Source organism: Octopus bimaculoides, chromosome 2 (assembly GCF_046866305.1).
Source record: "Octopus bimaculoides isolate indiv1 chromosome 2, ASM4686630v1, whole genome shotgun sequence".
Taxonomy (NCBI): Eukaryota; Metazoa; Mollusca; class Cephalopoda; order Octopoda; family Octopodidae; genus Octopus; species Octopus bimaculoides.
The window spans coordinates 160,136,575-160,164,074 of record NC_142929.1 but is presented as its reverse complement, the minus strand read 5'-3'; the positions used below and the strand labels follow the sequence as shown (position 1 = coordinate 160,164,074).

Genomic DNA, 27,500 nt, shown 5'->3' with positions numbered 1-27,500 from the left:
TGATTTCTTTTCACCGAGATATAAATCGATAAATGTTTCGTAACAGAACAACAAAACACGATAGAACCTTTTTATACCTGAAAATATATCCAATGTCAAAATATTTGTATATACTCTTCACTAACGAAATATCGTATTGTGATCAAAATCTGTCAAGATAAAGCAGATGTTAATGTTATATAAGTTACCAACTTACTTAAGTCCGGTTTATGTAACGCAATTTATCGGTATACAAAATCTTTGTGTATTTCTTTGCTTATTTTTGTACTTTCTTTTCCTAATCTTTCGCCGTTCCTCTCGTTTCTTTCTCTTTTCTCACAACAGTTTCTTTCCCTCTTTCTGCTCCATCTTTCCGTCCTTTCCTGCTATACTACTTTTATTCTTGGCAATCAGTTACACACAGTCGAAATATTCAAGATTCTCTTTTTTATCTATGTTTTTTTTTTCTCCTCGTGAGGACTTTATTCTAGTTGATAACGTCAACCTACCATATTCCAATGTGTATGTTTGTGCATATAAATGCCTTTGTGTATATATGTATACATATATGTACACATGCGCACACACACATACGTATATGCATACATACACACACATATTATATATATGTATACACACACAGCCATATACACACACACACATATGTGTATTTATTTATTTATTTATCTAAGGTCTGCTCTTTTAAAATATAGTTTTCTTTGCTTGCTGTAGAAAGTAAAACAAGTAGATGCATCTTCAGTGTTATCTTTCTGTGGGCGGAGGAAAAATCTAATCGATGCAACCAATTTCCTGTCTCGTTAGAACATCCTCAGAGAAGGATTATCCATCCTCGGTTCACAGAGTTAGCATTTGTTCATTTATTACTCTTTATAGTGAACAAACCCTGGCAGAGCCCAATCGGTCTGTCTAATTTATATAACATGTGAGTGCGATAGTGATGCAACATAATTATTTGATAAAATACTATACAGTGAAGTCTTCATATGTTTTATTATAAGATATAATGTTGTAACGTACATAAAATTTGGTCTCTACGTGAACATTAAAAAAAAATTCGTTTTCCCATGGGTTGGAAAGGGGGAAAAGTGGGATTTATCCGGCCAATCTCTATCGTTGTTTTTTTAATACAGCGTGTTCATAATATATGTTTATGAAAATGTTAAACCGAACATTTGAAATTATCCCCAAAATTTGATCCACATTTTCACAGAAATTCCTGTCGACCCTTTGATGTGCACCAAATTAATCATCGGTCTGTAATACTTTGATTCCTGATGTTGATTTAGGAAACAAGGTATTTTTCACTATGTACTAAAGTGTTAGGCTTTTTGATAATAACTAACGTTGTCTCGTTTACAAATAATTCCTGGAATTTGGGTGAAGTAGCGGAATTCGATGCAAGTATTTTGGCAACATTTCCGGGCAGAGGAGAAATTCATTTTTTCCTGACAAAACACAGAGAATTCGAAAAGCGGCATGTGCGTTTACTTTACGCCTCGTACAATATATCAAACCCAACTATATCGTAGTTATGATTTGTTTTGTATTGTTTTCATATTTCTTCATGGGTGACTGTCGAAATGAAAACTAAATAATATGTATTGAATTCTCTGTCTGACAATGTCAAGTTTTATTGAACATTAATATGTACTGAATTTAAGCAATTGGCCAGAATGTTCAAATACAGATTAAGGCAAAAATAAGAATCTAATGAGACGAAAGTTGATCTACGTCAGTGTCATTTGATTCGTAGGAGAATAGAAGAGTTCCATATGCCCAGTGAAGTTTGAATCATGGATTCATATGAAGTTCAGTTTTAAATAATATTTGTGTGCCAGGATAATTAGAGTTCTGTTTGAAATCATTGAGCACGGAATTAATTGCGTAAAATATGAATTTTACTATGTGAAACCAACAAAACAACTATAAGTGACAAGGTAAAGGGTTTATGTAATCTGTAGTATTACCTTCTGTTTGTAGTCTTTTTACTGAAAAAGAAGCTTTGTATTTTGAATAGAGATACTTAACGAATTCTCACCGAAGTCTATATAAATAATTTTGGGTAGGATATTCATTATAATATTTAATATTTCACATTAATAATTTGTCACTCCTTAACGTTCTGCATTCATAACCTTTCTACTTTACTTTAATCATTTCGGGCTCGATAAAATAAGATACCAGCCAAGTCATGGGCTGATGCTATCGACTAACCTCCTACTTTCAACATTGATAGCCTTGCCTCAAATTTTGAAACATCATTTTTGCTATTGCGATTCTTTCGACTCTTGTCTTCTGAGGAAACAAAATGTATATTTGTGTTCTTGTGATAATCTTTATGTGAAATCATCATTTGTTGGTATTACTTGATGACTTTTGGATATTTCTTATCGCTTACTCTCAAGGTGAACAACATTCACAGATTGTTGTGTCTTTTGGAGATACAAAACAGATTAGACATCACCCAGACAAATAAATACTAAATTAATCAAAGATATAATAAATGTAACATATAGTAGTATATGAATCTCACCGTAACATAACTGCGTATACCCACTCAATACGAATACGCAAATACAATATAGATTTTTATATGATAATAAAGAATTAGTTATTCTATTACAATTTTAAAGTTTGATGATGTTTTGTTTCACTTTCTTTGTTTCATTATCATGAAGATTCTAACACTTTCTTTAGAATTCGTGATGTGTGCTAATCAAGAAGTAGATATTTGTCAATATTGCTGCCGGCTCTTAATAGTCTTTGTTTTCATATCCATATATCTTTAAACATCAGATGATAAGTTTAAAGGTATGTCTTGTAAATTCTTTATAGATATTTACGCGTAAATTCATGAACTTTATTACAGCTAATTCATCATTACTATTGTAATCGTACTAGAAATATATTTCCACAGGATGGTGATTATAAAACACATCTTTAAATATATCCTACCTGTTTATATATGTATATATATATATATATATATATATAGGGTACCCCAATAGTTACTGGCAGGTTTCAATTTTTAATAACTTCCTTAACTTTACAAATAAATGCATGAAATTTTGATTCAATATAAATATACACAAGCTTAATTTTGCAACACCACTACATCACATATGAAAAATTATATCGTTTAAATGGCAGCCATTTTCGGCTTCGCATGCCAGTCCGCTTTCCAAAACTTACACCATAAAATCCTCAAGAGTTTCAGACCCTACTTCTCTGATTTCTTTATTGATGTTCCCCTTTAGTTGTACCAGGGTCTCCGATTTGTAGACGTAAACTCTCTCTATTAGGTATCCTCACGAGCAAAAATCCGGGCTAGTCAATTTTGGGGAACATGAAAGCCAGTTGACATTGCCGTAGCGGGAGATTATTCTCTCTCCAAAGCACTGCCGTAGCAACTGCTTTGCTTCTCTTCCAGTGTGAGCATTTGCGCCATCTTGCTGGAACCATGTATAAGGTCTACTTTGAATGTCCTTTATATTATATCAAACTTTCATGCATTTCTTTGTAATGTTAAGGAATTTATTAAAAATTGAAACCTATCATTGACTTTTCAGACGCCCTATATGCGTATGTGTGTGTGTATGCGCGTGTCTATATATATATATATATATATACGAGAGAGAGAGAGAGGGGGAGATAGAGAAGGAGAGAAAGTCAGACAGATAGAAAGATAGATACGTACATACACATACATTTATGAAGTTTGCTTTAGAAACGTTGAGATGTATTGAAAGATACAGATAAGGAAATAAGTTTATTCTCAAATGCAGGATAATGCTAATAATATAGCATGAACAGGATAAACTATCCATATTTTTCAGAAGAATATGTCGGTGGTCAGCCATGTCACTCGAACTCATATACTTGTGATTACGCGTCCAGTGCATTACGATCGAGCTAAACTGACCTAACGACACATTCTTCTGCAAATTTAGGATATATAAAACGAGATTTATAAGGTGCTAAAGAATTTGTCGTTGGGTCAGCTTAGCTTAATGGTAAAACACTGGACGCATAATCACAAGGATTTGAATTCGAGTCTCATGGTGGTCGCCGACAGATTTTTCTGCAAAATATGTATAGTTTATCTTGTTCATGCTATATTATTAGCATTATCCTGCGTTTGAGAAAAAAATTATTTCCTTATCTGTGTGTATATATAGTAGCTATAAGGAACTGTGCAATAAGTAGTGAGTGTGTTTACTGTTTATGAGCTTACCCAGGGTAACATGCTACATCTGGGGTCCGCGGAACCCTAGTGGTCTGTGAACTAAATTCAAAATTTATATATATACATAAGGATAAGCATATTAAAACGGGTCAGTGGGAAAACTCATTTACATAAATGAGTATTTTAAAAGTTAAAAATATATGAAAAATGGGAGCCCTAAAAATGATCATGTTACTTAGCCATGTTTAAAAAAGGTGAAACAAACTGATATTAGAATATTGATGTTGTAAAATATTAGCATTATGTTGTCTATAAAAAGATTTAAGTGGAATAAATACAAAGATACTTACATAAGGGAACATAAATGCTTTTGGTTTTAATGTAAAATGGCATTAAGACGGTGAACCATTAGTAGAACCATTAGCACCCCAGGCCAAGTTCTTAGCGGCATTTTGTCTGTCTTCACGTTCGACTTCCGCCCAGGTCAACTTTGTCTTTCATCCTTTCGGGGTAGATGAAATAAGTACTAGTTGAGTACTGGGATTGGTGTAGTCGACTTAACCCTCCCCTGATATTGCTGGTATCCTGCCAAAATTTGAAACTAATATAAAATGATATTTATCAATATTTTGTATTAGAAAAATATATAGAATTCGTGTTAAATTTCTTAATATAATATATAACGAAACTAATTTCATTTATTTAGATAATATACATTTTTAGTGGAGAGTCTGAATATAATAACTGTAATTCATAATTAAAAATTACAGTATTATATTCTTAATTTCGATAATGTATTTCGATAAAAAGTGTTTTTCAATTTAAGTATTATTAAATCGAAAATTTTCTGTTAATGAAAAACAGTATGACCTAGAATTATCTTTATATAGTGAAACTTAATTTTCCCGTTGGCCCATCTATTTTCATGCACATTTAATTATTAAACACTCTACCAAAAATGCTTATCAAATGATATATCTCTGCTTATTCAGCATTAGCAATTTCTTTCATTATATATTGGTTAATATTTTTCAAAAATTATTATTTACCGCTTACTCTTGATTGATTTCTTAAACTCCATTGGCATAAACTTTTCTAAATATTATTTTGCATTGGTGCTACATATTTCTCGATACTTCCAGAGTACGGAATGCTGTTTTACTCCAGCTAGTAATATAGGCGCAGACGTTTCTGTGGTGTAAGAAGTTTACATCACAACTACATGGTTACGACATCAGTTCCACTGCTTGATAACTTGCACAAGCGTCTTCTATTATAGACTTGTGTCGGCCATATCTTTCTGTGAGGATTTTGTAGAGGGGAACTCTGTGTGTATGTATGTGCTTGCATGTTTGTGAGTGTCTTTGTTTGTCGCCCACTAGCTGTAACCTAGCGGTTCGACAAAAGAACCGAAAGGGTAAGTAGTATCAGGCTTAAAAAATAAGTACTAAGCTTCATTCGTTCGACTAAAATTCTTCCAGTAGGTGCCTCAGCATTGCTGCAGTCTAATGAGTGAAACGATTCAAACAAAGTAACAGAAATATATCTGGTAAACTGGGATAGTGGCTGCATGACTTCCTAGAAGATAGAAGTGAGGCAGTTGCAGTAAATGGTGTCTTCTCTGATAAAACAAATTCTGAATGGCGTCCCCCAGTGAACTGCTTATAATAGCTCTCTTAGACACGCTCATGTTCACTTAGACAGCCACTGTAACTAGCTTCGCCGATGATGCAAAACTATCACAGGCAATAAAAACTAAGACGATGTCGCAAGCTTACAGTGGGACCTAAATGCAACATACAAGTATGTTGAAGAAAGCAACAATCAGATTAATGATGGAAATTTCAAGCACTGCGCTATCAGTTCACAAATGCACCACAATCTGCATATAGAAGAACTGAAGTCACTGAAATCTCAGAATCACAGAAGGACTTAAAGATCAGTATGTGTAATAATGCATCACTTCATATGCACACTGCCTACATGGCTACAAAGTGCAGAAAACTTGCTGGATGAATACAAATGCCCTTCACGACAAGAGATCAAGCAATCATGTTGACACTGTGAAAGATCTGTGTTCTCAGCCGCTTGGACTACTACTTACATCTGTGGTCACTGCATAGCAGGCCAACATCACTACACTTCATATATTATAACATTACCGCAGATGAACCACAGGGAGAGGCTTAAGACCCGTGAGGTATGTAATAATCTATATTTGAAAGATTCTGAAAGAGCTAGTACCTAATTTCGTCATCGAGTGTTATACAAATGACTTAACAGGACCCTATTGCATTGTACCAAATGTACCATCCGCCCTATCTAAATTCGGGACAAGGTACTGCAAGACCCAAGGTTTCAAAAGCCTTGCCAAAACAAATTAAAAACCTACACAACGTGGACGAGATGGTTTCAAAATGGATGAACCAACGGCTCGCCATGAGGTACAATTGAGGGACGCAGTGTTAAACTCATTCACGCACCAGATGGGCCAACAACCAAAGCAAAAAGCATATATGTAAAAGTACAAAAATCATAGAGGTACACCAGCATTACGGAGTTTTATTATGACAACTAACTAATTGTATTATATATATATATATATATATATATATATATATATATATATATATATATATATATATATATATATATATATATATATATATATATATATATATACACATATATATATATATATATATATATATATATATATATATATATATATATATATATATATATATATACATATATATATATATATATATATATATATATATATACATATATATATATATATATATATATATATATATATATATATATATATATATACATAATGTTTTTAACTCCGCTGTCTTTTCTGTTAAATATCAACTTCAAAATGCTATACGTTCGATAGAAACTGCTGGTTCATTTAATATAAATAACGGATCAACTGTTTATAACAAATAAAAGAGATGTAGAACACTGGGATTCAAAATAATAGCGGGATATTCAGTCAGTTCAAAGCATGCATAGATACGTATTAACAATATGGAAAATATGGTAGCATTTCTTTGCTTTTGAATGGAAGATAAAACATTAAAGCGATTGTCTATAGATAACGTTGCAGTACAACAAAAAAACAATAAGAATTTTAATGAAATCAACATTAGAAGTCAAGCACATAATCTATATGGTCCTGGGCATTCTGGCAGCAACTGTTAACTTGCAACAATGTTTAAGTAATGCTTTCAATGTAATATCAAACTGCATAGTGAAAGTGGATCACGCGACGACACACTGCCCAAGAACTTCTGGCACATTTAGTTAAAATATTTGAAGCTCTGATATTCGTTTACTTGAAAAAATGCTGATGAAATGAATTTATTCTGAAAGAATATACCGGACAGAAATTCTGCATTACGAAGGTTGTTTTGAATTCATCTAAAATGATTTGTTTATTTTAATTTGAATTTTATTCGAATTAGGGGTGGTCAACTAGATAAGCTCGAGTACGTTCCCTTTGCATTTCTTCTCACCAAATTATTTATTTTCTAGACTTTTCTTTTGATTCATCGCCTCATATGGAATAAGACATATCTTGTGTTTTGATTATGGTATAAATTGTTCTTTACTTTAATATGTTCCATTACATAGTTTGGCTCAATTAAATATTTTTCAAAATACAGAATATTTCGAATTGTTTTTACGTTTTCGTAACAATATACAAAACATGTTTTATATTCAGTTGATTGAATTAATTTTCTTATACAATGAAAAACTACATATTCAGACGTTATACTAAGATTGCTCAACATTATGATTCTTATAAGAGTTTTGGTTTTAGTTTTTATTAATACTCACCGGGACTATTATAAAGTCATTTTATATAAATCGAACTTTTACACTTCCAATATTTCATATTATCACTCACACAAACATACACACACACATACACAAACACGCACACACAGGCACATGCACACATACACACACATATATATTTATAAATATATATCAAAACCTACTCCTAAATTAACACACGACGTTGACACAACGCTGGTACACAGACATGATTTCTTGATCTTTATCAATATTATCATACATTATGGCAAGGAATTGGCAGAATCGTTAGCACAACAAAATGTTTAGCACCATTTCATTCCTCTTTTCGTTCTGAGTTCAAATTCCACCGAAGTTGAATTTGCCTTTCATCCTTTCGGGGTCGATTAAAATATGTAACAGTTGAGCACTGTGGTCGATGTAACCCCACCTCTCTCTCCCACGAAATGTCTGGCTTTGTACCAAAACTTGAAAGCAATTGACAACAACTTTACTCTGGCCTCTTCTGTGCGTCACACTTTATGCCCTAGTGCTAATTTTGTTACTCCCATTTCGTCTAATGTCTTCGAACTATGATAACTCAAAACTGTATTTAGATGATCGGTTTTTATTATTCTAACATACACCCCATTGCTTATAAGCAGTAAATGACAGCACAATTTAGTTGACATGTAATCTATACACTCATCGGTTATAAAAAAATAGCCCAATACGCTTACTAATTATTTTAGTATGGTATCTCTTTTATTGTATGAAAATAATTTTGCCAAACATCCACCGTTTTTCTTAATTTATGTGCGTTTACGCGTGTGCGCCTGAGTGTCTGTTTGTTAAAAAAAGTGAATGTATGTATAATTGTATATTGCCATAAAGAACTCCTTATCCAAGTAATAATGGATGATTATTTTATAGAATTTGAAACCTTGAAACGGTATATAGAAGAGGATGGGATCTTAATGTGATGTATGTCTGTTTCATAATGTAAATGGCAAGACATTTGATTGCATCGGGATTTCTAGCCAGAAAGTTAGTTGTATTTGATAACGAGTGGGCAGCTATCATGAGTATATGCGCGCGCGTGTGTATGAAGAAAGAGAGAAAGAGAGAGTGGACAGAAAGAAAAAGAGTACTATGTTCATGCATACAACGAATTTATGCGCACTAAAATAAGTATTTGCTCATGCACATTCATCTGAGAGAAATTCACTGCGTCGGTTGATAATTTGTTAGCACAACTGGATTTCCGAGTTAACATACACACGCGCGCGCATACAGAGAGACAGACAGACAGCTAGTTAGCTAGCTAGCTAGCTAGATAGATAGATAGATAGATAGATAGATAGATAGATAGATAGATAGATAGATAGATAGATAGATATAAATGAATGGGTCAATCGATGTTTGCTTAAATTTAATCCGTTTTATTTATCTTTTCAGAATGCTGATTTGGCCGTGGGAGGCATGTCGATCACTTACCTGAGAGAGAAAGTAATTGACTTTACCAAACCTTTCCTTAATGTCGGAATCACCATTCTGTTTAAGAAACCCGAAAAACAGCCCCCACAATTGTTCGCCTTTTTGGCTCCACTTTCAATCGAGGTTAGTAATATAAGGCATTATTAAAATATTTTTAGCATTATCAAATAATTACAGAATTATAAATATCTATGATATAATTTGTATGACTAATTTTTTTATATTATGCTATAGCATTTTCTCACAACTTTTTTCCTTTATTACATGCTTCTAATGAGACAATTGTCTTTCACAATAATTTGCAGCAACCAGAATTGAAAACATTTTAAAAACGTGTCGGATCAGATATCATAGATTATTTGAATGAAATATTGGCTTATTGGAAGTCTCACCGATGTTTATAACTTTCTGTGAGACAGCCACCTGCATATACGCACACAATACTATTAGTATAAACGCATACGTAAAACCGTGTGTGTATGTATATATATATATATATATATAAAGAAACATTATCAAAAATTAATTGAAGTAACACTCAATAACTTTAAGTAGAGTATCGTATTTTGACATAGAATAATCTGTGAATTCGAAATTTTGGCTTTATTACATTTGACAGATTATAAACACTGATGTATGTATGTATGTATGTATGCATGTTTTTTTGCTGGTTTGTGTGCGCACGTGCCTGTATTGGTTCACCAACAATGAGTAGAAATCTGGTTGCAGAATAGTATTTCTATGTGGCATTTGAAGTCATCGATCAACATTTTTGTTGCCTCGATGCTGGTTTCTGTAATCCTTCAATCTGATATTGAGAATACCACAAAGGCAATGCTGGTAAAAGCACTCCGGAAACCCAGTTTTCTGAACACCTCCCTTTCTGATCCGTACAGCGCTGTGGTTATAATATTTGTCTCATATGTTAGAAACTGGGCATCGATTTGAATCTCTTGGTTTTAAAGCTTCGTGCTCAAAGATTTTTATTGCACGTTTCAAATGATACCAAATTATTTAATAGGTGCATGCTGTTGTCGGGAATTGACACATTGAGCCAAATTTGTTCACATTAATGGTAGCTGGTTAATGCTGTCCTACTCTGAAGCTAGTTGAAAAACGCATTTTGGTCTTACGTACAGTGATAGAAGCCCCAGCTTCTTGTCTACTACATCAAGAACAAAGAGTATGACCAGGAGTCTTTCTCCATTAAGTTTTGATTGGGGCAGCAAAATCAGTCGCAGTGTTCGTGTTTTCTGCTTTGTCTTTGGCCGTTTGTGCCTGAATAACATTTTAGCTGTCTAGTTACACATATACTCACTTATGTATATATTCAAATACAGACGAAGATGCACATGTGTATGCGTCTCTGCGTGTGGCAGACAGATATCCAGAGAGTGTATGTGTGTGTCTGTGTGTATTTGAATTTAAAATACGACTTTCCTGTAGTTATTAAAAACATGATTAATGATGGAAGATTTACTCGTAGTACAGCACATTGTTAAAATAAGCAATGCTCAGTGTACACGAAATAAATTCGATCAACTATCAAGTTTCGATAATAAACAAGAAACAAATTCTAGCGATTAAATAATCTGAATCTACATTTGCCCACCATCTACAGCTCCACAGGCCAATAACAATTCACTTCATGAAGTGGCGGCACTGATTATCTTAGGGAAGGTGCTGGAAGGTGTGCGAACTATAGGGTTCCAACTCTATTGCAAGGGAGTCTACGAAAATATCATGTCCTCGCAAATCACCTTACGTTAATGCATCTTTTATATTCAGAACTACGCAATAATTTTTATCGAAATTCTAAAGAAGAGTTTCCTTAATAATGATACGATCATTCCCATTGTGACAAATGCAATCTCACTCTCTCTCCCTCTCTCCCCGTTCTCTCTCTCTCTCCCTTGCACACACAAACACGCACACACGCACATACACACTATGCACTTATAAACTGACGCAAGCACACGCACCCTTAATCACAAAACCGTGTATACGTTTATACGTTCATATAAACAGACATGCACAAGTGGGAGCGCTTTAATATATACACACATTAACATCTTTCAACCTACACTTGTTGAAGCAATATCACACGTACAACATATATGAAATCAGACATGCGCATAACATGTACGTATAGATTCACATCGGAGTACATGAATATATTCGATGTGGTTGTGGATACGTAGGTACGTGTGTGCTTATATATATGTGTATGTACGTGCATGTATGCCAATTAGTGCATTTGTATATATGCATAATGCGCACTGTACGTATATATTTGAATATAGTTGTCGATTTTCTATAGAAAATGCATTTTCCCTGGATAATATCCAGTAGTTTCCGTTACAAATGGTTTGACTGAACAATACAGAAACATCAATAGTGAATGCCGGTTGGAGTGACCTTCGCTTTTAGAATGTTGGAGCCTTGCCGATAAACTACTCTCTGATGGCATAGATAATGGTTAAATTTCTTTGTGTAACCGTGAAGACAATCATCATGTGATCCATCTTATAGAGATCGCAAAAGATTGGAACTTGTAATATTCCAGAGTTGAATATCGATCCAGAAATTGGTTGGTTTAATTGCTATAAGGGAAATACAGAAATTCAATTCAAATATCTTTTCGTCGCTCATATGAAACAGTATTTATGGAATATATGTGTGTGTGATTTTTTTTCTGTGTGTATGTGTGCGTATCATTCGTTAAAGCATACTCAGCTGCACATCAATACGCAAACACAGAACACGCATTTACAGGAACTCACACAAAGACAGACACAGATTCACAGATCTAAGCACATACAAAAATGTACCAACGAACACAGACACACGGATACACACATATGCACACACACGCACACACACATACACATACATACACTTAATGAAAGCACGTGGTTTAGTGGTTAGGTTCACATTCGTAAATTTATGAGTTCGATTCCCAGCGGCTTGTTATGTCCTTGAGCAAGTTACTTTATTTGACACTACTTCAGTCCGCTTAGCTGGGAAAAAGGCCTACTACTGTATTTCACTGGACCAGCCTTGTCTGCCTGCGTTAAAGGTACGAGTTTGTGTGGAGTACTCAGCCACTTGCATGTAAATTTCACAAGCAGGCTGCACCGTTGATTGGATAAACTGGAACCCGCGCCGACATAACCGACAGAGTGCCAGTTTTATATACACATACATACGCATTTATATGCATATATGTGTATGTATGTGTGAATACATATATACACATATACATATTCCCGTATTTATGCAAAGATAAGTATATAATGTCGTCATTTATAGTATACTTTTGCAGCATGTTGATGACACTACCATGCACCTCCTCCCGATGAAATGTGAGGTATCCCATCGGATGAAGCTATAGCATTACTTCGTTCTGACTTTCTCACATTATTCCCTTGGCAGATTTGTTGGGGTCGTTTGGCGTTGTCTTCCCCAACTGAATTCTGTCGGTCTACTAGCGGTTCCTCCGGCCTTCCATGGGTCGTGTTTCTAGTTCTTCTAAGTGTGCAGACACCCTCCTTACAAGAGTAGCGAGTTATACACGCGGATAGGAGCAGCTTTAGTCACCGACCACCCGACCATAATACAGGCATTAATGGTTTACGTGAGACTAGAAGCGAGTCTCATCAGCCTGTAATGATATTCCTGACCTGATTCTAGCACTACGACCTCCTCACCATGATTTCAACCACGTCTCTACACTAGTCATTAGACATTCAACCTCCGCGTGCCAACTCTCTTTGTTGACAGCTGTGACTCTGGCTTCCTGATCTATTTTTATTCCTTGTCTACTGGTGGCTAGATGTCTCGGTCACCTGTGGAACAACTGCAGCGTATCGTCTGCATCGCGTCTGAATCCCATTTTGTTGTGTGAAACCACTGAATAGGGATAGAAACAGATGCCCACACTCCAAACAAATCGAGTACACGGACGGGAAATTTAAATTTATGATCTGCTGAGTCGCCTCAAATATGTCCCATAGAGAGGGATCTAATTGCTGGAATGTGTTTGCATCTTTACTGAGGCGCAAGAAAACGGGTACTGGATTAGCGAATTTAGTCATGAATAAATAGATGGAGATGCACAATAACATTAAAATAATTCGAGTCATTTTAGAAAGATTAAGACAAAATACAGCTGTAAAATATGAGACATATTAAATCAGTTTCCTCATATTCCAACCGTTCACTCATTTAAACTCATGAAAAGATAGTGAGAAAAGTGACTTCAGCAATGAAAATATGTAGAGAAGTGAAAATGTTCCAGGTGAATATGGAATGCGGGTGTCGGTCTTAAGAAATTTAGTAAACGGCTATGGTTTTTAAACACTAAAGCAAGGAGTATGAAATCAGAAACTTCAGTAACATTTAGAAAATGTTTAAGCAATAGACTAGCTCAGTGGGATTGGCAGGCAGAAATGCTAATGGGAATCAAATGGATAATTAGAGCTGAGAGGAGTGTGGGTAGAAGAAAGAAGGTGTAAGATTAAAAGGTAAGGAATGGTTAGTTGCACTCTGGTTCCAGACAGGTCATAAATATTTTCAGTACTTAATGTGGCCATATAGCACAATATAAAAAAGATATGCACATGGCTGTAAATATCGAATTGGTTATGTGGGACTTAAAAAGACACAAAAACAACAACACATACACAAGCATGCCTGAACGTGTACCTACACACACAGAGGTCAATGGCATATTGCATATGTCCAACTAGTAAGTGAATATATACCTGTGTGTATGTGTATTTGTATCCGAAACATCTGTGCTTCTATGCTAGTGTTCCTTATTTCGCAATTCGTCGAAATTATTTGTTAGCTAGGGGTTTCATTTTTATAATAAATCGTCGATTTTTGCTTATCCATGTAGGAGTAAATATTTTTGGCAGTGCATGAAATTCTACATTAATAATAACCAGGTTAGTTAGAGAGAATAAAGGATGTGTTCCTTAGAATATTTATATGCTGGAGCTCCTTGAATTTCCAAAAGAAATGCAACTAAAGGAAGTGAAATAAAATATATTGATGTCATTGCATTCAAGAAATTGTTTAGCGCTTTAGAATACTTGATTCTCTACAGATGAGGCTCAAAAATTCATAAGCGCCAGACAAAGACTGAAACGCAATGAAGACTTTCCGTGTTTATATATAGATAACGTAAAGAAAATATACCTCATGCTTGTGACTAACATTATTTTTATCATTAACACGCGCGCGCGCCACACACACACACACACACATAATTGTAATTTATAGAAACAAAAAACAAAGATAGGTGTGTGAACAACAAGCAAGTGCATTAGTTTGACGCTCCGGAAAATGAAGAAGTCTTTTACGTTTCGAGCCTACGCTCTTCAACAGAAAGGAATAAGAGAAAATAGACAGAGAGAGAATGAAAAAAACTTGTAAATTGCAGCGGGTACAAAGTAGTACCAGCATTGCTAGAAATAAAAGTTAAAAAAAAAACTCAAACTGCCGTGAGTTGTGTTTTGACTCCTTTTTCTAGCCACTACTTTGTACTCTTGTTTCTTAATTTACCTTTAGGCTTAAATTGCTAACGGGCCACATATATCATATATTTCATATATTATACTGCAGAGTGGAAGGTGCTTATAAGCCATTTACAAACACACAAAAATTGTTTGATTCACTTCAATATTTAAATTTAATTTGTGTAAATAATTTCGTCGCTTTGAAATCGTGACCTGTTCCCTGACAAAATTCCGTATTGTTCGGAATTTTGTCAGTGAACAGGTCGCAGTTTCAAAGCGACGAAAATATTTAGACAAATGAAATTTAAATCTATTTTCAGTTTTTGCGTATTTTTAAATGGCTTATAGACACCTACCACTCAGCAATTGTGCATCGCTGTAATATATTATTTTATTATGTATGTATGTGTGTGTTCCTTCTTTACTACCTCCTTCTTCTAGAGCCCTGCAGCGTTCCTTTCCAAGCTCAACTTCACCTCATCAGCTAAACTTCGGGGAAAGAGTGAATACTCGTAACGTTAAAGATATTTCCTCCCTTTACCGATTTTCTCAGCATCAAAATAATATCAGCCATTTGTTGTTTGTTTTTCGTAACTTTTGCACTTTGTATATGCATGTGTGTGTGTGTGTGTGTGTGTGTGTGTGTGTGTGTGTGTGTGTGTGTGCTTGGGCATCACCTCATCAGATGTTATACACCGCTGGTCGCGATTATCTTCCATGCATTGTTTTAGTTATCGAATAATTTTAGTAAAATTTCGATGGATTCCATCCCGTTGACTAAGGGGCCTGCCTACATTTCCCCTGAACGGAACGCCAATCCGTTGTCGGGTTACCCATTTACAACCAAGCGGAGAAGAACAAAGTGAAGAGAACACAATGAATACAATGCACCGCCGGTTGGGAATCGAAAACACGATCTTCGGGTGCAACATCCTAACCGCTATGTTACGGGCTTTGGAAAAGCGCGCGCGTGTGTGAGTGTGCATGTGAGTGTGTATTTGTGTGCGTGCATGTGTGCTTGCGTGCATATGTGAGCACACGTGCGTATGTATGTTATGTATGTATGAGTGGATGTATGGATGTATGGATGGATGGATGATTTCACAAATAATGTAGATGAAACTAAGTTGACGTCAGAGGGAATTCATCTGTAATTTCAATGTCTACCTTTGACATATATTATGCATAAGCCTATGCTTTCATATTTGAACTTCCATTCAAAAATGCCTATCAATGGGAACCAATGCTGCAGCAATATGTCCACTAGCAAACGAACAATTGTGTTACAAGTACTTTTCATACGTCTAGCTGCACATACTTGTCATTAGTATTCATACATATGTTTGAACATCAACTTTTGTTTCACGAGTGTCATGTGTTGTCATTTTTCACACTCAGTGCATATAAAAGCAGGGTGAACATTTGTATTTACCCTAACTGTTTTGGTACTGATCGAAGTCGCTTATTCTGCTGTAAAAAGCAGCTAATTTTCCTCAAATCTCTTCATATTGCTATAAAAAATTAAAGAATGACTCATGCTATATAGCTTAAGATATACAAATTGACGTGAATGTCATGTGCTTACACAGACATGGATATACAGACATTTACAAACATATATATATATACACACACACATATTCACACACACACACGCACACATATTCACACACACACACACACACACACACACACACACATACACACACACACAAACACACACACTCACATGCATATGAGTCAAAATTGTTATATCCATGATAACATTTCCTGCATTAATTTTATGCCGCGAATTCATTATGCAACGATTTACATATTTACAGACAAATACATATATCTATATCTATATTTTTATGTGAGTGCGTGTGTCTTTATGTATGTCTTTCTGTACGTATGTATACATATATATAAAAGCGAGAGAGAAGAACGAGGATATAAAAACTAGAAAGAGATTGTAAGACGGGCGGAAGCGATACATTTACAGAAGCACAATGTTTTTGCAACTTTAACCTAAAGCTATTTATTCAACGTCGTTCATTGCTACTTATGCGTCGATTCTATATTTGAGATTTTACTACAGCCCAAGGAGAAAGAATACAGAAACTTAGAAATATCTAACAGCAGCTATATTTGCAGTATCATTTAGCCTTGCGTCAGATATATATATAATATATACATAAATAAGAATACACACAGACACACACACACACGTGTGCGTGTGTGTGTGTGTGTGTGTGTGAGAGAGAGAGAGAGAAAGACAGAGAGAGAGAGAAAGAGAGAGAGAGAGAGAGAGAGAGAGAGAGAGAGAGAGAGAGAGAGAATTGTTTCTACTTTCAATATCAGATAGTTTCATAAACTGCAGCAATTTTTTTTTTTATTTGAAATTGCAAATAACCCGACCCGATGTCTATATTTATAATGTGAGAGCTTGTACAGTATTTGGAATGAATACAATGACTGCAATTTTAAGTATATCTATCATCTATATTGCGACACAATAAATAGAGAAGCATTGTATTATGTGAAACGATATCTTGCTTAAATTGCTAATTACTTACAAGGAGGTGGATTTTACTATGAAATAAAGCTATTTCGGTTATGCATGCGCCTGTGGATGCGAATGGGTAAATTGCTGTAGAAAAATAAAGAAGTAATGATGATAGTTTCTCAGATAACAATCACACACACACACACATGCATTGTACTAGTATATATGAATGTATGAATGTATATATGTAAGTATATATATATACACCACTGCATACGTTGTGTCTGTACGTAGAGATAAGTGTAGCATAAGTTTAATATACATATATATGCTTATGTAGTCTCATGTATCTTATATGTATATGTGTGTTTCATACGTATATATGAGAAATTAATTAGATGAATAAATAAACATTGAGTGAGTTTTTGTTTTTAGGCTTTATAATATAATTCAGACAAAAAATGTCATAATTCTGAAGGCTGTTCATCGTTACTTGTCTCTGAAACGCGTGAGAAGTTGTAAACTTTTCCGCGTGTAAATATTTACTCTCTACATTTTAGAATCTATTGGAAATCGATGAAAAATGACATGAAAATAAATAACAATTCTCGAATTAGAATATATATATATATATATATATATATATATATATATATATATATATATATATATATATATATATATATATATATATATATATATATATATATATATATATATATATATATATATATATATATATACATGTATATAAAGATATATACATATGTATATATATATATATATATATATATATATATATATATATATATATATATATATATATATATATATATATATATATATATATATATATATATATATATATATATATATATATATAAATATATAAATATATATACATAAATATATATACATATATACATAAATATATATACATATATATACATGTATATGTATACATATACATATATGTATGTATATACACACACAAATATACATTTATAAAGAGAGTGAGAGAATGAGAGAGTGAGAGAGGGAGATAGAAACCGTTTCTAATACATATAAGTAGTGGTATAGAAGGTATAAATGAAGTTGAAAACGCTGAGTTTGTATCTGAAAATGTATTCCAATTAGAGTTGATAACAGGTAAAGGAGTGTCTTTGTGGTAAGAAGTTTACTTACTAACCATCTGCTTCCCGGTTCAGTCCCATTGCATGGAACCAGGCCAAGTGTCTTCTATTATGGCTTCGTGCTAGTCAATGTCCTGTGAAAGTATTTGGTAGGCTGAAGCTGAAAGAAGCCTGTCGTATATATATATATATATATATATATATATATATATATATATATATATATATATATATATATATATATATATATATATATATATACCGGCTTCAAATTTGTGCACAAGGCCAACATTTTCGGTGGAAGAGTTAAGCCTATTTCATCGATCTTAGTGCTCGGCTGATACCTGTCTCACCAATTTCGAAAGGATGAAAGGTAATCTCGACCTCGGCGAAATTTGAATTCAGAATATGAAGGTGTACGAAATACCATTAAGCATTTCACTCAGGGTGCTAGCGATTCTGCCACCTTGCCGCATTATCTTCAGTTATAATATAAAATTTATTCTTATTATTCAAAGCCAGTGAACAGCAATTGACGAAACCGGTATGACTTTGAATCGCTTTAATAATTCATAATAATGACTTTTATTCCTCTTAATTCTACCCCACACTATCTAAAATATATATATATATATATATATCATTATTTTTCATTTAAAAAACCTTTATTCCTTTTTTTTAAAATTCCAATGTGCATTTTAGCTTTTTTTCTTCTTACTTTTCCCATACCTTTTCAATATATAGTTTCTATTTTGTTTTTTAAATATATTTCTATTATATATATGCATGTATATATACACACACACATATATGTGGTTTTGTGTGTGTATGTAAGTGTGTACTTGTGAGAGTGTGCATATGTGTGTTTGTATCTATATATTTGCATCGTTGTACCTCTTTGTCTCCCACCACCGTTTGACAATCGAGGTCGGTGTGTTTAAGTTTTGAGAAACGTGGAACTGGGTCACAAATTGTATGGTTTGTGTCTATTGTTCTGAAGAGCATTTGTTTCTATAGAGAGAATATGACCCATATCACTGCCCATTTTATTGAACGTGTGTCTGTAACCTGTTCGCTAATAGTCCAACGAAAATTTTGACATCAATTAGCAAACACCAAATTTTTAGTGTGTGTTTTTTGCATAGTTAAAAAGTTTTCCATTATACGATTACTTTATTTTCAACACACGTGCTGGGATCAAATCATTTACTAGATATGTGTATCTAAATAATCGTAATTCTGGCATTTAAGAAAAACATGAATAAATTAGAACAACGCATCTGATGACTTCCTGAAGCACAAACATCGACGTCTCTGCCTCTGAGAGCATAAAGAAAACTGCAGAACAAATTAATAAAACTTAATGGTAACTCAAGTATCTGGCTAGTACCCCAATATGATCTAGAATACCGGCTCTAATTGTTTCATATCCTATAGATACAGTTGAGCTGTCTATTCAATATATTTTTGTATAATTGTAGATTCATGAAACATTTACACTACGATAAGAATTAACACATTTATTATCTAATATCTAAATGGCTGACTAATAATTCTGAACTTAGATAAGAATAATCAATAAATGACTTCAAGTTTATAGAGAATAATTCAAAAGTAAAAGTGTTATGCTATGGACAGCTAGAATCTATATTAATGAATTTGACGCACGAACAGCAGTTTCTAGAAAAATGAACAGTCTATTGACTCCGCATCAATGTATGATAGCTACATCCATCATCAATTCCAAAGGGGCGATAAACAAAGTAGTGTGGAGAAGATTGAGGAATTAAAGGGCAAAGGCTCATAATTAAAGAGTTCAATAATTAATTCTAGCACATTAATTTTTCTTCTCGAATACCTTTTACTCTTTTAAAATTTCTGTTAAAATTTCTACGACAAATAGAAATTACTGTTAGAGACACATCAATCTAACCTTGGGTTCAAATTATCGCACAAAGCCAGCAATTTCTGGAATGGGTTAATTAGATTTCATTGCCCCAAGTCTTCAACTGGTATTTGTTTTATCAACTCCTCCGAGAAGATGAAGGGTAATGTGTACTTCGGCGGAATTTGAACTCAGAACATAAAGACGATCGAAATGCTGTTCAGCAATTCGCCCAGCATGCTAACGATTCAGCCAGCTTGCTGCCTCACATTAAGCCAATAGTATCAGTATTTTTAGGCATGCTGTTTTGCTTAACTACGATGCACCACTCGACTAGATATTTACTTATACATTATAAACACACACACACACACGCACACACACACACACTCATCACGCACATCAACGTGTGTGTCGTAACTAACAAAGGACGTTGTAGAAACGTTAGCATGCCAGGCGAAATGCTTTGCAGTATCTCGTCTGTCTTTACGTTCTGAGTTCAAATTCCGACGAGGTTGACTTTGCTTTTCATCCTTTCGGAGTCGATAAATTAAGTACCAGTTGCACACTGGAGTCGATCTAATCGACTGGACTCTCTACAAAAATGTTGGGCCTTGTGCCTAGAGTAGAAAAGAATAGTATCTATGTCATTGAACACAAGAAGATGAATGTAATAACTTTACTTCTTTGAGGTTTTAATTCGGAAAACGAGTTGCCATAACAACCTACTACAAGTCGTATTGTTTTCTGTCTTCTGCCGATTCTACTATTCGTTGATTTCAACCTAAACGCATAACATCGAGGAGTAACACGATAATATCAAACTCAGTACATGACTGAAACCTTATTTCATCGACGCGAAATTGTTCAAAGAGAAAGCAAAACTCGACCAGATTTGATCGCATTAGGAAAAATGATCTGACTATATGTTTCGCTTCTCTAACGACTTCCCCATTCACAATGCTCTGTATTAGTGCTATCTAATTTAGGCAACACTGGTAGTAATACTGAGGAAAGAAAGTGGCTACCATCAATCCCAGCACTGAATTGGTAGATATTTAATCAAATACGGAAGGATCAAATGCTAAGGTTTGAAATGATAACATAAAGGAAGATAACCAAATATTTCACAAGATTTTTTCGGCATTCTTCATGTTCTCCATCAATAATGCTTAGTAATAATGATCTTAAAATGAAGAAATGACCAAAATTTGGTAAGAGGAAAAAAGTTTTGCTCTACTCCACAAAGTATAAAATTCAAATTGGATGAAAAACAATGTTGACGGGGTAGGCACTGAACTCATAACCTAGAACACCGCAGTGATTAACTAATATTTCTATTCTAGCGCTGCAATGATTGTTTTCTGCTCTAGGCACAAGGCCCGACATTTTGGGGAGACAGGGCACAGTCGACTTGATCGACCCCAGTACGCAACTGGTACTTGATTTATAGACCCCCGAAAGGATGAAAGGCAAAGTCGACCTCGGCGGAATTTGAACTCAGAACGTAAAGACAGACGAAATACCGCCAAACATTTCGCCCAAAGTGCTAGCGTCTCTGCCAGCTCGCCACTATAGCGCTGCAATGATTGTTCTACTCCAAACAATTCAGCGTATACGAAATTTTACATTATTTTCTCATCATGTTTTCTTTGAAGCCGGAGAAATTGTTTTCCTAAAATACCTTTAAAACCATCTTATATTTGTCTGTTATATTGTTTTGTTGCGGCAAATTAAATTCTAAATACAGAGAGAATTCCTCTTTATTTGCTGAATAAAAAATAACAAATAATTTTTTTAAAATAATATATTTGTCTAATACAAAATTAAACAAAAAAACATTCGAAACTCTTATTTAAACTGATAACTAAAATAGGAAAATTATAAAAAAATAAAATACATCTAAGAATGAGTTTAACAAAGGTCTATAACTGAAAAAGAAAAACAAACATCTGAGATTGAAAACAAATTCAAAGAAGGTTGTTGAGTTTTAAGTTGATTTTCGTTAACTTTTGTCCAAAAGTCAAATATTTGATACTTTTTATTGTGTTCTCTGCTGGAGACAATGTTGCAGTCAATAAAATAAGAGCATAAATAACCTCTAACGCTAACAATTTCCAATGATATTTAGAATGTTGATTAAGATATACTACTACTACTACTACTATTACGACTACTACTACTATTACGACTACTACTACATCTTCAGTGTACTGTCGCCATTGTTTCTCTCAAAATATTAGTGATACGATCTAGATTAGAGTGACATTACTTTACTCCGTTCAGTCACATGTTATGTATTAAGAATTAAAGATGTGTTCGTGCTTTTTTTCACTTAGTTTAAGAAGCGAGGCTCCTGTATAGTTAATTATACCCAAGGAAAACTTTTCGCCGATTTATAACTTGTAACATTGTATATTCAATCATACCCACGGAAAACTTTCGCCCATTTATAAATTGTAACATTGTATATCACAATACTACTATATTTAAAATATCGATAATAATATCTACTATATAAAGAATAAGTGCCTTCAAACATATTTTAGCCAGATGCTAAACTCTGTTTCGCTTAGGATCACGTTTAGTGGAATAATGTAGAATACTTTAAAAAAGCAGATTGCTTTCTGCTTAATTTTAATATAGAATAAAGATATACATATATGTTGATATATATAAACATATATATATGCATGTATATGTATATACATATACAAATATATACGTATACATACATACGTACATATATGTATATATATATATATATATATATATATATATATATATATATATATATATATTGTTATATCCTTATGGATAACGAATACACCGCAACAGTGTGATATCGATATAATCGAAACAAACGGCAGGAATCACACGGAACGTAAACAACAATCCAACACGCTAGTATGAACTGCAAACTTTGAACTCCAACTTTGAACTATCAACAAACGAACTGCGGAACTAGCACGAACTTATTTCTGTATTGACCACACGGGACCAACATAGAGGGGACAATACAAGGACAGATTAAAACACAAAGGCGGGAGCAAAAAATTCGAATGAAAAAGATGAATTAAATAATGAAATGAAAAATGAAATGAAGCCACTGGACCCCACATCTGGGTAATTTCATTTATCTTTGTTATACATGATAATGTACATATTTTAAAACACCTTTAAGCCTTATTCTCCATATAGAATGTCTATATTGAAGTCTTTAAGAAGTTCGTTGTATCCTACCGTTGTTGGTATACCACCTGGCATCGATTTTCTTTTGCCAGTGAAAGACATTGTTCCCGTATTCTTCAAGTCCTGGTGTGTATTTGGGGTCACTATCACACAGTCATAGTGCGAGGGCACCTCCCAACACTCTACAGTGATTACCTATATCCGCTCGTCCCAAGTGTCTACCTCCTTAAATAGCTTAGCGTGTTTTGCACTCTAAATCACTGTATTTTTTTCACAGGTTGAGGGGTAGGAAATTAGGTGTTCTTGTGTGCTTCTGGTTAATTTGTCAGTGTCAGGTGGGGTAGGGTGAAGGTTGGTGTCTGCAGGGGAAGGGTGGGTAGGGTGAGGGTTGGTGTCTGTAGGGAAAGGGTGGGGCAATGTGGGTTGGGTGGGAGTCAAGTGGGTGTGGGATGACGGTTACCATTCACAGATTGTGCCTTTTTCTCTTCTTATTGCTCTTCTTTCTTTCAGTTTCCCATTCGTTTTCGGTCTCATTTTCTCCTTCCTCTGTGCTGACCGCCCTTCCGCTAGTTCTCGCCGGCGGTGGAGCTGCAGTTTCTTTTACGATCAAGGGCGCCTCTTGTGACTTTACGGGCAGTGGAGGATATTCCACCGTAATGTGGCCTTTTCGGCCACATTTGTAACAACGAGGGATCCTGCCCTCCATTCTAACCCTGAGTATTACATCGTCGACCGTTATGATCTTCACCATAATTTCTACGTTATCCAGGCTCTGCCCTTGCCAATTTTTATAAGCAATGCTGGTGGCTTGGAGAAACACCATCTTTCCTTCCATGCCCAGTAGTATAGCAGCTACTAGCCAGGCCACATTTATTTCCGGTGTTATGTCTTCTACCCTTACCCTGGAAGCACGCTTTTCAAGGTATATGAGCAGAAGTACCACTTCATTAGATTTTAAGGGGTTTGCCAAGTGTAACCTGGCAGTAGCTTCATCTGGGTACCGCACCTCCACCGTTTCAAACTTCTTTCCTCTGGCAAGGTAAGAAATTCCCTGCCAGATGTGTTTTAACGCCTTTTCAATTTGAATTGTAGTCATTAATTCGATTTTCTTGGTTTTGGCGGAGTAAGTTCTATAGATTATCATTTTTTTCTTTGGTTTTCTGTAATACTTCTTGAGGAGGGGACACATTTACGTTGTGCCCCTCTCTACGAAGCATACTCTGATATTTACCAAGTTCCTTTACATTAATTTATTTTTGTGTTTGAGCGTCGTAGTCTTGTTCTAAAATAAGTATTCCTGTGTCCCAGCTTCTGAAGGCAATAGCCCTTTTCTGTTTTTAAACGGACATTCCTTTCTGTAGTGTAGGCCTCCACAATCATAACACGGATTGGGGCCTGATACATTTTTTATTGTGCTTCTTGGACGACACATTTCAATTTTTGTAGAGACTTTATTTTGTAATTGTTCACATTATGTTTAAAATTTACCATTGCTCCGTTTCCGAGAGAACCATTACCAGAATTTCCCTATCTTCAGGTGCTATAAAATCTTACACGAAGATAAGTGATTTGAGCATATCCTGAGTGAGATCTTGTAGTTTCCAATTTTCGCACATACGGTTGACTACTCAGGTGTAAGTGAAAAGAAGATAATCCTCCTTATTTTTTTGTTAAGTTCCAATACTCCATCCTGGTGTTGAATAATGAACTTCTATCACAAAATAATTTTTGAAAGCAGTTCCACGGTTTCTTGGAGACCAATCTCACTCGACTTGTGGGGCAGAATAAAGTTCCAGTAATGCTCATGTTTGGCAAGAGTTATCTTGCGTAGTAAAAACCTTACTTTCTGCTCCTCCGACCCTGACTTGCACACGTTGTTGAAAAATTACCTCGTATCTTCTATAATATACGAGAAACGTAATACCCTCCTCTGGATTATACGTAGATTCAGAAATTGCATTAGCCACACCGTCTGCCGTAAACGAGCTTACTGGATTTTCGGATGTAGCCGACTGTAATTAATTGCTGTTGTTGTTGTTGTTGTTGTTTTGTAGTTGTTGTTGGTGTTTTTGCTGTTGTTGTTGTTGTTGTTTCAACTATTGTAGTTGTTCCTGTTGCTACTATTAAAGCTGTACTACTGCGGCTAATAGGCTTTCCATGACGCAGAAATTATCAAGTAACCAATGTGAGTTTCGAACGATCCTCGTCACCAGATGTTATATCCTTATCGATATACGAGTACACTGCAACAGTGTCATAACAATATAATTGAAACAAGAAGCAGTAACCACTTTGAATATAACAACAGTCTTTTAAGAACCAACGATCCCAAACTTTGAACTTTCAACACACGAATTGTGGAACTAGTACGAACTACCTCACTCTCACACAGCATATAGAATGTCTATATTGAAGTCTTTAAGAAGTTCGTTGTATCCTACCGTTGTTGGTATACCACCTGGCATCGATTTTCTTTTGCCAGTGAAAGACATTGTTCCAGTATTCTTCAAGTCCTGGTGTGTATTTGGGGTCACTATCACACAGTCATAGTGCGAGGGCACCTCCCAACACTCTACAGTGATTACCTATATCCGCTCGTCCCAAGTGTCTACCTCCTTAAATAGCTTAGCGTGTTTTGCACTCTAAATCACTGTATTTTTTTCACAGGTTGAGGGGTAGGAAATTAGGTGTTCTTGTGTGCTTCTGGTTAATTTGTCAGTGTCAGGTGGGGTAGGGTGAAGGTTGGTGTCTGCAGGGGAAGGGTGGGGTAGGGTGAGGGTTGGAGTCTGTAGGGAAAGGGTGGGGCAATGTGGGTTGGGTGGGAGTCAAGTGGGTGTGGGATGACGGTTACCATTCACAGATTGTGCCTTTTTCTCTTCTTATTGCTCTTCTTTCTTTCAGTTTCCCTTTTAATATTACAAATTAAAAGGGTAAAGGATTATCAATTTATTAATTAATAAATCAAGTAACAATTAATAATGTTTACCAAGCCCATCGGTATGAAAGCACCATTATTGGTGGAGAACTTATTTAAAAGCTCATATATATTTATAAATATAATTAAGGGATCAGCAAATATTTGCTTCACCATATACCAAAGTTCAGAAATAGCAGCTAAAAAAGCTGAGAATCCCACAGATAGCATCACTTGTAACTCACAAAGGCAAAAACAAGAAGAAAAAACAATGAAAAACTAACCAATTATATATATATATATATATATATATATATATATATATATATATATATATATATATATATATACATATATACAGTGGCTATTCCGCTAACTGCTAATTAGCGAAGCTTACTATTCGTTTAACTGATTACCGTGTTTTGATAACATTGGAAGCCGTTAGCGGACCAGTTAGAAATGAGAACCCAGGTTCTAAATTTACCCAAGAAACCTGATGAAGGCTGAAGGGTATATCAGCCGAAATGTGTTAACAACAAAAAAGATGAAGACAAATATCCGTCAAATGTAAATAATGTAATGTTTAATTTCATTTAATTATTTGCATACACCTTGATCATTATCTGATCTTGGCATGCTATACCTTTTTGGAAAGCTCTATATATGTCTAAGCTACAGCATGAAAATGTCAGCTCTCATCTATGGTATATATATATATATATATATATATATATATATATATATATATATATATATATATATATATATATATATATATATATATATATATATATATATATATATATACCATAAAATCGCATGTAGTTTATGCACTTTTTTAAGCCAAAGAAAAAATAAACTTTAGTGGGT

At 34.5% G+C, this 27,500-nt stretch overlaps 1 protein-coding gene across 3 annotated transcripts in view; it reads left to right on the top strand.

Annotated features, from left to right (window-relative positions):
- The window catches only part of LOC106874384 (glutamate receptor ionotropic, kainate 2), a 952,973-nt gene that overhangs the window by 833,594 nt on the left and 91,879 nt on the right, over positions 1–27,500 (top strand). For all 3 annotated transcript variants that reach the window (XM_089347990.1, XM_089347991.1, XM_089347992.1), the window contains one exon: positions 9,455–9,616. In XM_089347990.1, coding sequence (XP_089204116.1) covers positions 9,455–9,616 — 162 coding nt within the window. The remainder of the gene's footprint in view (positions 1–9,454; positions 9,617–27,500) is intronic.